The sequence below is a fragment of the Manis javanica genome, chromosome 1, assembly GCF_040802235.1.
Source record: "Manis javanica isolate MJ-LG chromosome 1, MJ_LKY, whole genome shotgun sequence".
Classification (NCBI taxonomy): domain Eukaryota; kingdom Metazoa; phylum Chordata; class Mammalia; order Pholidota; family Manidae; genus Manis; species Manis javanica.
In genome coordinates, this window is record NC_133156.1 from 10785492 (window position 1) to 10800248 (window position 14757).

A 14757-nucleotide genomic window follows, 5' to 3' on the forward strand; every position below is an offset into this window, starting at 1 on the left:
GGAAATGGGAGGTTAGTGCTTAAGGGATACAGAGTTCACTTTCACAGAAGGAAGAAATTCTGTGGATGGATGGCAGAGACGAGTACAACACTAAGAATGGATTTACTGCCACTAACTGGCACACATAATGACAACTGAGATGGTCAATTTTACATTAGTTTTCCTAAAAACAAGTTGCATCGTAGAAGGTTTATGGGAGGGCTAGAATCATGCTTCCAGAAGCGTGGGGCCACCTCTAAGTAACTTGGTGCCTACGGAGAACACCTGGAGAGGGATTCGGCGGAAGTCGGAGCCAATAAGCACTGAGAAGCCAGACGATATTCTCTAGTTTCTGAGACGCCACAAGCCCCTAATGTGAACTGAGAGACTAAGTGGGGAAACCCCACCACACTGTGATTCAAGTTAAATTTATTACATCTAAAAACCTGGTATTTTTTTCACATGATCTGCTACAAGTCTCTACTCCTTCTATATGGACTATTGATTTTAAGATTAATTGGAAATAAATTTCACTTTCACTTTGATGTTGTTACTTGTCAAGACAGTTTTGATTCCCAAATGAGCACCTCTGATACTTATCTCTGACAGCTGTGCAGCACCTGCCCCTCTGCTAAGCATCCTTACAATTCCTCTACCACAAGGGATTCACTGGCCACGTTCTAGTGCGGGTGAAATACTTGTAGGTGTTAATAAGTCACTGATAATAAGTCCTTGCTCTGAGAGCAGCTCTGGAATATACCACATGATGGCAAAAAAATAAACCCTTTCCTGACATGCAGCAGGATAGGAAGTGAAGCCTAAAGACAGAACCCTTTATGGGTGTTAATGTCATTTACTTACAAAGACTTGGATTTCCAGGAATTAACTCCTTGTCCTTAAAGCTAGGACTGCCCTTGAAGCAAACACATCAAGCCACTTCCACTTGGTATCTGAACTAGTGACCAGAAGAGGCCAGTCCCTTGCGAGCCACCAGGCACTGGCATGCCTCCTGGCGCTCCTCTGATTCTCCGTGGGACTGCAAATTATTGTAAATTCCTGAGACGCTGTGTCTGCAAGTCCCTTTAACCCACTGGGCATATCTTCTGAGGCTGAAATGTGAATGAATTCAAAGTAGCTTATTGTTTTCATTGTATCTCATCTAGTTTGAAGTGCATGTTTGGACTTAATATTGTTTTCTTGAAACTATTTTTTTCAAAAATAGTTTTTCTTACTGAACAACTTAGTAATAAAAGAGAAACTTGCTTTCCTAAGGGCATCATCCACCTTCCAAGCAGTAGCTCTAGTCCTTCTTTGCTCTTCTGATTGTTCTGAAAATAGATATTTTTTAAATTGACCTAAGTATTTGTGACCTTAGTATTCGGTCCAAGCGTTAACGGTTTTTGTCTTAGATATTACTCTGAAAGGCGCATGGTACTGCTTTCCTGCGTGTGTCCTGCTCACTGCTGTCCCTCACCTCCCAGAGTCTGAGCTCCTCAGACAGCTCCTCTCCAGGCCCTGCTGGTGTCCTTAGATGCCTCCTGCTTTCCCTCACAGGCAGTTCCCATCTCCCTCCACTTCAGCTGTGATGTCTATGCCAACTGTTCCCACACATTGACAAAATTTGATTTTGAATTTCAGCCCAGTACTACTAACAGCCTCATGGACAATGAGATTCATCAATACATTCAAAAAAAGAACTCATTGTCTTCCTTCCTCAAACTTGGCCTTCTTTCAGAATTCTCTCTTCATGCAGGCTCCCGCCCTGACCCTTACCTAAGGAGCTCAAGCCCTTCTAATGCAGTTTCCTCTAGTTCTGGGCTCTGCTTCTCCCAGTGGCGCACAGGCAGTGCCTTAGTTCTGGCCATCATCATCGCCTGCCTCGCTGATGCAAGCCTTCGCTTAAGCCCAGCACACAGCTGAGCAAGGTCACAAGTTCCAAGGTGGAGTCCAGGGAAGCTGCTTGCCAAAGGCCAATGAGACACTGGGTTGGGCCAAGTTATATGAGAGCCGGTGGCCAGGAGGACTAGACACAACTCTCAAGAGGAAGTGTGACAACAAGCCCAGCATGGACAATGCCAAGAAAAACCACCAGTCACAAAAGGTGCTCAGCAAATGAGCTGGGATTAAAAGGTGCATGTGGGAAAAAGGAGGGCAGAGAGTGGGGGCAAATTCTGGGAACAAGAACATTCCAATGTCTTTTTCTGTCTTTCCTTCCCTTCCTCCTCCTTCGGCTCTTGCCACGCCATCGTATTTCCACGTCTCAGATTTCTCCATGACTCTGTATGGGCTTTTCCTTCTGGCTAGAATGATCTTGTCTTTAGCTCTGCCTTTGTTCCCCTGAGATTCAAAGGCTGGGAGTGCTGGGATGTTGTCTCCCTTATTCTTGGGTGTTTCTCAGATGCTGAAAACAGTGCCAGGTACATAATAAAAGCTCAAAAGATATTTCCTAACTGCAGGGCCTATGTATGTCTTCAGTGTGTCCTCAATACATATTTTGAATGAGATGGATGACGGCTGCTGAGAGCTGACTGCCAAACTGCCCGCCTTACATATTTTTGCAGGACCGAGTTCCTCTAGCACCTGCTGCATGAATTCTCTCCCAACACCTCTGGGCAGGGTTAGCGGGATGCTCCCCCATGGCCTCACGCCTGCTCACGGAGCTGCGTTCCAGCATACCCACACTCCCCTACCCTTGAAGCTGGGCAGGGCAGCAGTTACAAAAGGAGGATTTTAATTAGGTTTTCCTAATCATTCCCAAACCCCAAAACACGGACCCATAGATAGATTATGCTATTATCCGATGGGTTATATGCTTCTATGTTAAAGACTGAGTCAATGTAATTCCCAGAGTAATTCTTTGCAAATTAATGGACAGGTAGTTAACTGGATCACAAATATTTCAATTTTATCATCTTAATAACTGAAAAAGATCATGATGAAGATTCACTAAATTAGTTATTCAGAAACTCATCCATTATGCTATAGTTGGCAATAATGATTAGATCAAATCAAGTCCAAAAAAAAAAAAAGAAACAACCCAATCACAGTATGCATCTAGAGACAATCAGAAAAAGTCACAAATACAGGTTTGATTCCATTCATTCTTTCTAATTCCACTCATTCTTTCATTTAATTTCTTGTAGTGCTTTTTATGTGAGGCATGACTCTTAAGTGCTAAGGATTCAAAGATCCATTTAATTTTAGACCCACTCTTAGGGAGGCGCAGTCTAAAGGGGAAAAACACTAATGTGATATGACATTATATAATCAAAGTTCCTAGAGAAAGTATATAGTTTCCAAAATACATGTGGACGGTAAAATGCACAATATTGATAATTAGAGTTCCAATTTATCATAAAGTAGCTCTCATTTTAGTTTGACTTTACACAACTTTAAAATCACAATTTAAACTGAAACCCTAAAGTTAAGGAGTTTACGGACATAGCATCACCCTAAGCACATCGGGAAATCACGGCAGTGTCGTTCCGTTTCACTAACCAACATAAAAATTTAGATGAAGATAACAAATATTCCAAAGCATAAAGAAAAGAGGGAGGAACAAAGGCTTTTTTGAAGCAAAACAAGCTTGAAGGCTCATCCTACTAGAAAATGAATGAAGGCTCATTCTCCTCTGGAGAATGGAACAAAGAGCTTCCCGCAGGGGGACGGTTCTGAGGAGGAATCGGGCTATCATCTGGCATGTAACAAGGAGTAGCTTTTTGTCAACACATGACTATATGCTGTGATTATAATGCTGTAGGCTGGTAAAAAGAAAAAAAATGGTTAGAAGGTTTCCGGTACTGAGAGAGGGTGCGAGAGACCAGAAGAAGCACGGGGAGCTCAATATCTACAGCAGGTCACAAAGCCAACCACGGCTCCAAGGGCAGTACCACATATTAGTTTCCCTACCTGCCCAGTTTGATAATGTCTGGCAAACTGGTTAACTACTCGATAATCATTTGCAAAGTACTCCATCAGAATAGAAGGAACCTCAGCAAAGTCAGTAGGGCACCTGGTCCCTAAAATGGGGAAAAAGAAAAAAGTTGGCATGAATCAAATCAACATATTTATCTTACTTTTTATGTACTCTTTTAAAACTTTTATATGTACTTCTGATGAACAACGATAAGCTTTAACTCATTAAATCAATATTTTACTTCTATAAAATTATTGCACATATTTGTAATAGAAAAGTTTACTATAATCCCATATATGTTTCTATATATTGAAAGTAACACAAAATATTTGCACAGCTGGATAAAACACCTTGTAAAGCAATGGCTCATACCCTCTGCAAACAAACCTGTCTTCAGCTACACTGAGCTATACATGAAACACAAATTAAAACATTCTTACAATTAATAGAGCATTTGTATTTAATTCACTGAAATCTGCTACCAAATGCTTTTATCCTTCATGTGTTTTAAAAGTACTTTATTTTATCCATTGATTGCTTCTTGCAACAAAGTCGATCTTCAATACAGAAAAGCAGTATTTTAAACTCAAAATGACTCAAAGCAACAAATCCTGTCTAAGAACTTCTGGGTGACATTTTATGATTCTACCCAGCCCATCTATAATCTTTTCAAATATCTTCTCTGCCAAATACTGTGTGTACAAAATTAGTTAATAAATACCAATGCCAACAATTTACTGGGTAGTCTAAAGCTGACCATAAATGATAGTGAGCTTAAGACTCAGAGATGAGACAACTACAGAGGAAAGTATTATCATCAAATATGGACATGTGTCAGCATGAGAAATTCTGATTTTATACAGGGGAATCATAAGAAAAATAAAAAGTACCTTATCATACTTTCTCAACATGCATTAATATGTTTTCTAACTGATTTTGGGTAAGACGAGGCAACTTCCACCCACTCCCTCACTAACTCTGCTCGGTACTGAGAAGGTACATACATGTTTATTCACACACATACAGCCATAAACTTAAATTCCATATAAAACAGTATGAAATGTAAACTGGTACAAACTCGAAAGACACAACTAAGACACTCCTCAGTGAGAACTGTCAGCAAGAAAGGAGAAACAAAGTAAGATCATAAGGTTGCATGACACTCAGAAGGACAAGAAGAAGCCAGCTCCGTAAATACCACAGGACAGTATTAAATGGCCTTCTAAATAAACAGCTTTTTTCCAATTTAAGCTAAAATATATCTTTTTAAAGGACTGTATTAAACAAACATCTCCTCTTTGCAGCTCACCAGTGATGTGTTGGTAGCGAGTACGGCCCAGCATAGAGTGCATGGCATGTCCCATCTCATGGAAAAGATTTTCCATCATTCCCGGAGTTAATAAAGTTGGTAAATTCCTTGAGGAATGGGGAAGATTCAGCATAAGAACTACTACTGGGAGCTGATAGTTTCCATCTTCCTTTAATCTGCCTCCACGGATTGTAAAATGGCAATCCTGGAATCAGAAAACATTATAGGAGAAGAAAATATGAAGTAATCCAAAGGGTAAAATAGTCTTAATGAATACAAAATTACACCAAACTGTGTAAGTCTAACTTTTAACTTAATTCCATTTTTCTATTCATTTAGCCATAGACACTTTTTCCCAACACTTTTTATTTTGTTAAAATGTTAATTTTTAAAAACCAATAATACCTTGAGCTGTGTTAATTCACTCATTCCAAAATTATGCATTCAGCTGATGCTATCTATCTACCAGATGCTGGAAACACCGTCATCAAAGAGCTTAGACGGATGTCCACAGGCAAGAGGGAAGGGACAGACACTGAGCTACATTATTTACTGAACCCCTTCAATGTGTCCGGCGAGGGACTAGGAGACATGCCTACTGTCTTCATCACTTGGACGTGATGACCACTTCCATAAAGCAGGGAATCTGCAAGGAGTAAATTCCTCTGAAACAAGACAGATTCACGTACACGTAATCACTTATTCTTCACAATAACCCTACAGGGCAAGAATCTCATTTTTTAGATAAAAAACTGAAACTAAATCTGGAAATATTAAGTCACATGTCCAAGGACACACAGCTAGGATTACTGCACCTGGGATCTGAAGCCAGGAAGACTGCTAGGAGCTGGGGCTCCCGATCACTAACCTGGACTCTGCCCCAACCAAGAGGAGCTACACAGGACTCAACGTCTGATGCCCCACCCTCTGGGCCTGCCTTAAGCACCCGCCAGCCGAATCATCTTGGGAAGTAGCAGTTGCCCAGATTTTACCACCTCATGTCTATCAAAAAGCTTTGGAACCACTATTCAAATATAAGGTACCATAATTTCTGTTATAACTTAAAACCTGAATTCTTGACAGTTCCTATCAAGTTACCTGAAACTGAAGCTGATCGACTGGCAAACCGGGTACACAGCTAAATGAAATGAGCCTCACATATTCCAAATAAAGAACAAACTGGTGGTTCCATATGAACACACCATCTGTATTCTCAACAAGGCCCACTGTCAAATATGGAGAGTAGTTAAGAGTGGGCTCTAGTCAGAATGTTTGATCTATATCTTAGCACTTCTAGCAGTGTGACTCTGGGCAAGTAGCTTAACCTCTCTGGCCTCAGTTTCCTCAAAATGTTAGTGCCTAGTTCAAAAGATTGAGATGAACATTTAAAGACATGTTGTGTATGAAGAGCTCAGCATACCAGCTGGCACACAGAAGGGCTCATAAAACGTCAGCTATCAGTACTACCATCATTATTACCAGGGCCCAGACAAAAGTGACAGATACAGATTTATGTAATGACTTATATAACATTTATTATCTTGAAATTCCATCTTGACTTCAAATTACCTATTTAGTAACTAACATTCCTTTTAAATAGTAATAGAAAAATGAGAAATAAAGTTCACATTAATACAATGAACTGTTGATCACATCTAGAGAGACCAGTTTGTAAAATAAAGCATCACCTGATGTGGTTTGTCTGCTCGCTGAAAAAAATCACAGTAAATGTACCCCAACAATCCTTCAGATTCATGAACCACAGCCTAGAAAAAGAAAATTTTAATTTGGTGGTAAATGAGGCCATCAGAAACTCTAAAAGTAGAAAAACATTCTAACACAAGAATCTGTACAAAAAAACATCCAAAGCCACAAATGTAGACATTTTATTACTTTCTGCATTTTCTCATCTCTCAGATGACTTTGATTTGGGAATTCTATGCAGGAGAGGAAACCCCCCTCGTTGGGGTTCTTTGTCCTGACTGCCAGTCCCTGATGACACCTCTACCAAACCCAGCTCTTAAGACTGTGCCCGGGCCATGCAGAGGAGTGGGGAATAAGTGCTAGCTGGACAATTTTAACTAAATTATTTTTTCTTCAGATCTTCAGGCTAAGAACTGCTTGAGGCATCTGGGACACGGTGGAGAACAAAGTGCAAACAGCGCTACCCACCTAGGGCTCACACCTGCCACATGCAAAATCGCAACATCCCTTGCTTTTTGTCCTCCACTCTTCTGTCACCAGTTTTTCTGTTCATTGCAGCTCTGAAGTTTATCAATCTCGACCTCTTGTGAAGTACATAGTACAAATAGGTAGACACCGAGGTGATTAAATGCAGAGATGAAATGTGCCCCATTCTACCCTTCCAATCCCACCACCACACCTGCTATTCTCATGATTTGTGGCCCAGAGATAATGAGATATTTTTAATTTCTTGCAGTATAGTGAAAAGAGCACTGTGTGGTAAGCATATGAGCAAAAAGTAAAACAACATAATAACAACACAATGCCTTTGTGATGATAAACACGTGCATCAGTAGATCCTCAGAATCTTATCAAAAGAAATAAAAATATTAACACTTCAAATAAAGTGGGCCCTAATAGGAGAAGGGTGAACTCTAGGCTTGAGTTCCTGTCAAAGAAGTCAGATCAGAACACGGGATATAAATTAACATCAGATACCTGCAGAAGCACCTACAAGATGGGAAAGGGTTAGAAGGAAAGGAAAAGTACTAAAGTCATGGATTCTGAAATTAACCAGAAGGGACACTCAGCACTGCAGGGATATGGAAAGTAATGGCAAATTTTCCTTTAACTAGAATTTGTCAACATATGAAGACTTAGCTTTCTAACAAGTTCCTAAGAAGATATTTTCTCAGAAATCTAACTCTGTTGTTACACGTCTACATCAGATTCAGGCAACAACAGATTTGAGAGAAAAATGTTTCTTTTATACAGTGTCCTAAATCAGAAGTGGTGATTTGGATTTTTCATGAGCAGTTATAAGGTTAAGACACGCTCTACAGGGACAAAGTTAACTTGAAGAGGAAACTGCTATTGACTCAATTACCAAACCCAGGAGATGAACACGGCAACTTCATACCAATCAGATGCTTACCAGCTTGCGGACATCCTCGCACCACACCTCTCCTTTTGCAGGCTGCTCTGCATATAACGTGATGCCTAACAGTTTGTTAAACAAAATATTCAGCCCCTCCATGCATGCTCCAAGGGAGAAAAATGGGCAGTATAAACTGGGTTCAATATTATACCTAAGGGAAGAGAAGAGGTTCAATGGCATTTGCGTTTACTTCAATGGCTCAAGATAAATTCAGTTAATTTCTCATGTAAAATTTAGGACCACAGTAGCTAATCAAGTATTGAAAACATAAAAGTATACTTCTGTCTTTTGAGGAATCTTCAGACTCAGTTTTCCTCAGAAGAAAGGCAGTCTAATTATTGCTAATAGTAAGAGGAATGCTAGTAATTAAGGTAGACATACCCGTCCCCAATCTTCACCCCTTTCAGGTTATTTTCTCTTTCACTGACTCAAGTAGGCAATCTGTCTTTTGCAGCTGATCACACGACACACAATCCTTTGTGCACGCTTGTACATAAAACCTGGCCAGCTGGAGCTATAATGGCAAACCTCACTTTATGAAATGCATTATATCCTAAAAAAATGTGATCTGTACCACATATATATTAAACAAATACAAGTCCTAAGGCACACAAAGTGAATTTAAAACTTACATTTCATGAAATATTTGTTAATGGAAATATCTACAAATGTAATATAAATACATAATATATAAATATATATTTATATAAATGTATTAAATATGTATATATGTACATATTTAAATATATTAAACATATATATTGTAATATAAACAATCAGATGTTAATTTATTTGTCTTATAGTTATATGTCTGAAGTGAAGGTCAACATGCTGGTAAGGTTAATTATTCTTCATCCAAAACTTTTTTTGTCCTTTTCCAACATAAACCAAAGAACATCTAGAATATGTGATAGGAATGTTCATTTTTGAGTCCTTAAGTGAGGGCAAACTTTATAACCACTGCTAGAAAGAAGGGTTCTAGAATAATAGAATAGACACTTATACTACTTCCATTTTCTGGGATTAACAAAATTTATACAAACATATATAAAAACATACATATAAAATATATACAAACTTATGTACTGATAAACTGGTGATGGGATTTAGTGAGTGAATGAATATAAACTGCACCACAAATGAGATTGCAGCTGCAGAAATCCACAAATTTATGACTTAATTTCTGAGTGATTTTTCATGAAAACAGAATCTTGGTGGTAGAAGAGCCCATAGTGGCCCAGGCCCTCCGTCACTGAGGGGGGAAGGTGGAGGATGCCAGGGAGAGCGCAGGGCAATGACCGGATTCAGAGTGGAGGGTGGAGACAGGAGGGGCCCCAGAAAGGAATTCAGACACAGGAGTTTGCTGCCAGGATAGGGAGGGGGGAGGACAGAAGGGAATGCCAGGCACAAGCAACAGCATAGCACCATTTGAGGTCATGAAGCACCCTGGTAACTTCTAGTAACCAGGTGCTAACTGGGAAAGAGTTCCTGAAGCAGGAGCTAAGAGGGAAAAGAAGGAGAGAGTCCTGGGCAGTGGGCAGGGCAGAGAACTGAGTGCGTACAGGAACTTGAGGAACCGGGGTTTCATACTGCAGGCACATGGTCTCCCAACTTTTTGATTATGCATTCCTATCAATAAAATAATTTTTTGAGTATCCAACCTTAAGTATATTCATAAATTACATGCATGTGCTTTTGGTCTACTACATTTAAAAACAAAAAAAAGGAGAGACACTTATAAAAACTGAGATAAAAAAATAAATATAGAGATTGAGCCAGGATGGCAGCGTGAGTAGAGCAGGGGAAATCTCCTCCCAAAAACACATAGAGCTATGAAAATATAACAAAGAAAACTCTTCCTAAAATACAGACCAGAGGACACAGGACAACATCCAGACCACATCCACACCTGCAAGAACCCAGCGCCTTGCGAAGGGGGTAAGATACAAGGCCCCGCCCGGCGGGACCCGGGCGCCCCTCTCCCCGTCTCCCAGCAGGTGGAAAGAAACCGGATCGGTTTTTTTTTTTTTTGCGAGTGCTTTTTGGAAGCCTTAAAGGGACAGGGACCCCGTTGCTAGGGAGGCAGGGCGGCGGGACCGGTGAGCGGGTGCCTGGGACTGGCGACTGAGGACAAAGAAGATCATCGTGCGTTTTTCCCTACGGGACTGGTGGGCGGGTGTCTGAGACCGGCGCCTGAGGACGGAGGAAATCGCGCGTTTTCCCCCTTTTTTTTTTCTCTTTTTGGCGAGTGCTTTTTGGAAGCCTTAAAGGGAAAGGGACCCCGTTGCTAAGGAGGCAAGGCGGCGGGACCAGTGAGCAGGTGCCTGGGACCAGCGCCTGAGCACAAAGAATATCGCGCGTTTTACCCTGCGGGACCGGTGGGCGGGTGCCTGAGACCGGCACCTGAGGACGGAGGAAATCGCGCGTTTTTCCCCCCTTTTTTTTTCTCTTTCTGGCGAGTGTTTTTTGGAAGCCTTAAAGGGACAGGGACCCCGGTGCTAGGGAGGCAGGGCAGCGGGACCGGTGAGCGGGTGCCTGGGACCGGCGCCTGAGGACAAAGAATATCCCGTGTTTTTCCCTGCGGGACCAGAGGGTGGGTGCCTAAGACCGGCGCCTGAGGACGGAGAAAATCGCGCGTTTTTCCCCTTTTTTTCCCTCTTTTTGGCGAGTGCTTTTTGGAAGCCTTAAAGGGACAGGGACCCTGGTGCTAGGGGGGCAGAGCAGCAGGACCGGTGAGCGGGTGCCTGGGACCGGCACCTGAGGACAAAGAATATCGCGCGTTTTTCCCTGCGGGACGGGTGGGCAGGTGCCTGAGACTGGCGCCTGAGGACGGAGAAAATCGCGCGTTTTCCCCCTTTTTTTTTCTCTTTTTGGCGAGTACTTTTTGCAAGCCTTAAAGGGACAGGGACCCCGGTGCTAGGGAGGCAGGGCAGCAGGACCAGTGAGTGGGTGCCTGGGACCGGCGCCTAAAGAAAAAGAATATCGCGTGTTTTTCCCTGCGGGACCAGTGGGCGGGTGCTTTTTGGAAGCCTTAAAGGGACACGGACCAAGGTGCTAGGGAGGCAGGGCGGCGGGACTGGTGAGCGGGTGCCTGGGAACAGCGCCTGAGGACAAAGACTATCCTGTGTTTTTCCCTGCGGGACCGGAGGGCGGGTGCATGAGACCGGTGCCTGAGGACAGAGGAAATCGTACGTTTTTCCCCCCTTTTTTTTTTTCTCTTTTTGGCGAGTGCTTTTTGGAAGCTTTAAAGGGACAGGGACCCCGGTGCTAGGGAGGCAGAGCAGCAGGACGGGTGAGAGGGTGCCTGGGACCGGCGCCTGAAGACAAAGAATACCACACGTTTTTCCCTGCAGGACCGGTGGGAGGGTGCTTTTTGGAAGCCTTAAAGGGACAGGGACCCCAGTGCTAGGGAGGCAGGGTGGCAGGACCAGTGAGCGGGTGCCTGGGACCAGCGCCTGAGGAAAAAAAAAAAAGAAAAAAAAATCGCATGTTTTTTCCTTTTTTTTTTCTGTTCCCTCTCTCATTGTTGCTGTTGTTGTTTTGGTTTGGAGAGTGCTTTTTGGAAGTCTTAAAGGACAGGACACTTAGACAGACGCAGGGAATCTGGGGATCTCTGGGCACTCTAACCCCCTGGGCAACAGGGAGCACAGAGGCCCCTTACGGAGAAAAATAGCCTCCTGGCCACTCCCCCTCCAACGAGGCTCCACCACTTTGGAGAAGTGGCCCCAGCCAGGCCACACCCACAGCAACAGTGGAGATAAACTCCATAGCAAACGGGCAGGTAGCAGAAGCCCTGCCAGCGCACAGCTGACAAGCATAAGCCACTAGAGGTCACTATTCTCCCAGGAGAGGAAGGCCAAAAACCAACAAGAGGGGAAGCTCTTCCAGCAGTCACTCGTACCAGGTCTGCAAACTATCTCTATCACCATGAAAAGGCAAAATTACAGGCAGACAAAGATCACAGACACAACACCTGAGAAGGAGACAGACCTAACCAGTCCTCCTGAAAAAGAATTCAAAATAAATATCATGAACATACTGACAGAGATGCAGAGAAAAATGCAAGAGCAATGGGATGACATGCAGAGAAAAATGCAAGAGCAATGGGATGAAGTCCGGAGGGAGATCACAGATATCAGGAAGGAGATCACAGAAGTGAAACAATCCCTGGAAGGATTTATAAGCAGAATGGATAAGATGCAAGAGGCCATTGAAGGAATAGAAGCCAGAGAGCAGGAACGTATAGAAGCTGACATAGACAGAGATAAAAGGATCTCAAGGAATGAAACAACACTAAGAGAACTATGTGACCAAACCAAAAGGAATAATATTCGTATTATAGGGGTACCAGAAGAAGAAGAAAGAGGAAAAGGGATAGAAAGTCTCTTTGAAGAAATAATCGCTGAAAACTCCCTCAAACTGGGGGAGGAAATAATTGAACAGACCATGGAATTACACAGAACTCCCAACAGAAAGGATCCAAGGAGGACAACACCAAGACACATAGTAATTAAAATGGCAAGGATCAAGGACAAGGAAAGAGTTTTAAAGGCAGCTAGAGAGAAAAAGGTCACCTATAAAGGAAAACCCATCAGGCTAACATCAGACTTCTCAACAGAAACCCTACAGGCCAGAAGAGAATGGCATGATATACTTAATGCAATGAAACAGAAGGGCCTTGAACCAAGACTACTGTATCCAGCACGATTATCATTTAAATATGAAGGAGGGATTAAACAATTCCCAGACAAGCAAAAGCTGAGGGATTTTGCTTCCCACAAACCACCTCTACAGGGCATCTTACAGGGATGCTCTAGATGGGAGCACTCCTAAAAAGAGCACAGAACAAAACACACAACATATGAAGAATGGAGGAGGAGGAATAAGAAGGGAGAGAAGAAAAGAATCTCCAGACAGTGTATATAACAGATCAATAAGCGAGCTAAGTTAGGCAGTAAGATACTAAAGAAGCTAACCTTGAACCTTTGGTAACCACGAATCTAAAGACTGCAATGGCAATAAGTACATATCTCTCAATAGTCACCCTAAATGTAAATGGACTGAATGCACCAATCAAAAGACACAGAATAAGAGAATGGATAAAAAAGCAAGACCCATCTATATGCTGCTTACAAGAAACTCACCTTAAACCCAAAGACAAGCATAGACTAAAAGTCAAGGGATGGAAAAACATATTTCAGGCAAACAACAGTGAGAAGAAAGCAAGGGTTCCAGTACTAATATCAGACAAAGTAGACTTCAAAACAAAGAAAGTAACAAGAGATAAAGAAGGATACTACATAATGATAAAGGGCTCAGTCCAACAAGAGGATATAACCATTCTAAATATATATGCACCCAACACAGGAGCACCAGCATATGTGAAGCAAATACTAACAGAACTAAAGAGGGAAATAGACTGCAATACATTCATTTTAGGAGACTTCAACACACCACTCACAACAAAGGATAGATCCACCGGGCAGAAAATAAGTAAGGACACAGAGGCACTGAACAACACGCTAGAACAGATGGACCTAATAGACATCTACAGAACTCTACATCCAAAAGCAACAGGATATACATTCTTCTCAAGTGCACATGGAACACTCTCCAGAATAGACCACATACTAGCTCACAAAAAGAGCCTCAGTAAATGCCAAAATATTAAAATTCTACCAACCAATTTTTCAGACCACAAAGGTATAAAAGTAGAAATAAATTCTACAAAGAAAACAAAAAGGCTCACAAACATATGGAGGCTTAACAACATGCTACTAAATAATCAATGGATTAATGAACAAATCAAAATAGAGATCAAGGAATATATAGAAACAAATGACAACAACAACACTAAGCCCCAACTTCAGTGGGACGCAGCGAAAGCAGTCTTAAGAGAAAAGTATATAGCAATCCAGGCACACTTGAAGAAGGAAGAACAATCCCAAATGAATAGTCTAACATCACAATTATCGAAACTGGAAAAAGAAGAACAAATGAGGCCTAAAGTCAGCAGAAGGAGGGACATAATAAAGATCAGAGAAGAAATAAACAAAATTGAGAAGAATAAAACAATAGCAAAAATCAATGAAACAAAGAGCTGGTTCTTTGAGAAAATAAACAAAATAGATAAGCCTCTAGCCCAACTTATTAAGAGAAAAAGAGAATCAATACAAATCAACATAATCAGAAATGAGAATGGAAAAATCACGACATATCTCCACAGAAATACAAAGAATTATTAAAGACTACTATGAAAACCTATATGCCAACAAGCTGGAACACCTAGAAGAAATGGACAACTTCCTAGAAAAATACAACCTCCCAAGACTGACCAAGGAAGAAACACAAAAGTTAAACAAACCAATTACCAGCAAAGAAATTGAAACAGTAATCAAAAAACTACCCAAGAACAAAACCCTGGGGCCAGAC

The 14757-nt window shown here is 41.8% G+C and overlaps 1 protein-coding gene across 1 annotated transcript in view; it reads right to left on the reverse strand.

The window, feature by feature from the left end:
• The window catches only part of MIPEP (mitochondrial intermediate peptidase), a 200453-nt gene that overhangs the window by 113376 nt on the left and 72320 nt on the right, over window positions 1-14757 (reverse strand). The window contains exons 11-14 of the mRNA XM_073227530.1: window positions 8323-8476; window positions 6893-6970; window positions 5205-5409; window positions 3889-3998 (exon numbers count right to left, since the gene is read on the reverse strand). Of these exons, the coding sequence (XP_073083631.1) occupies window positions 3889-3998; window positions 5205-5409; window positions 6893-6970; window positions 8323-8476 (547 nt within the window). The remainder of the gene's footprint in view (window positions 1-3888; window positions 3999-5204; window positions 5410-6892; window positions 6971-8322; window positions 8477-14757) is intronic.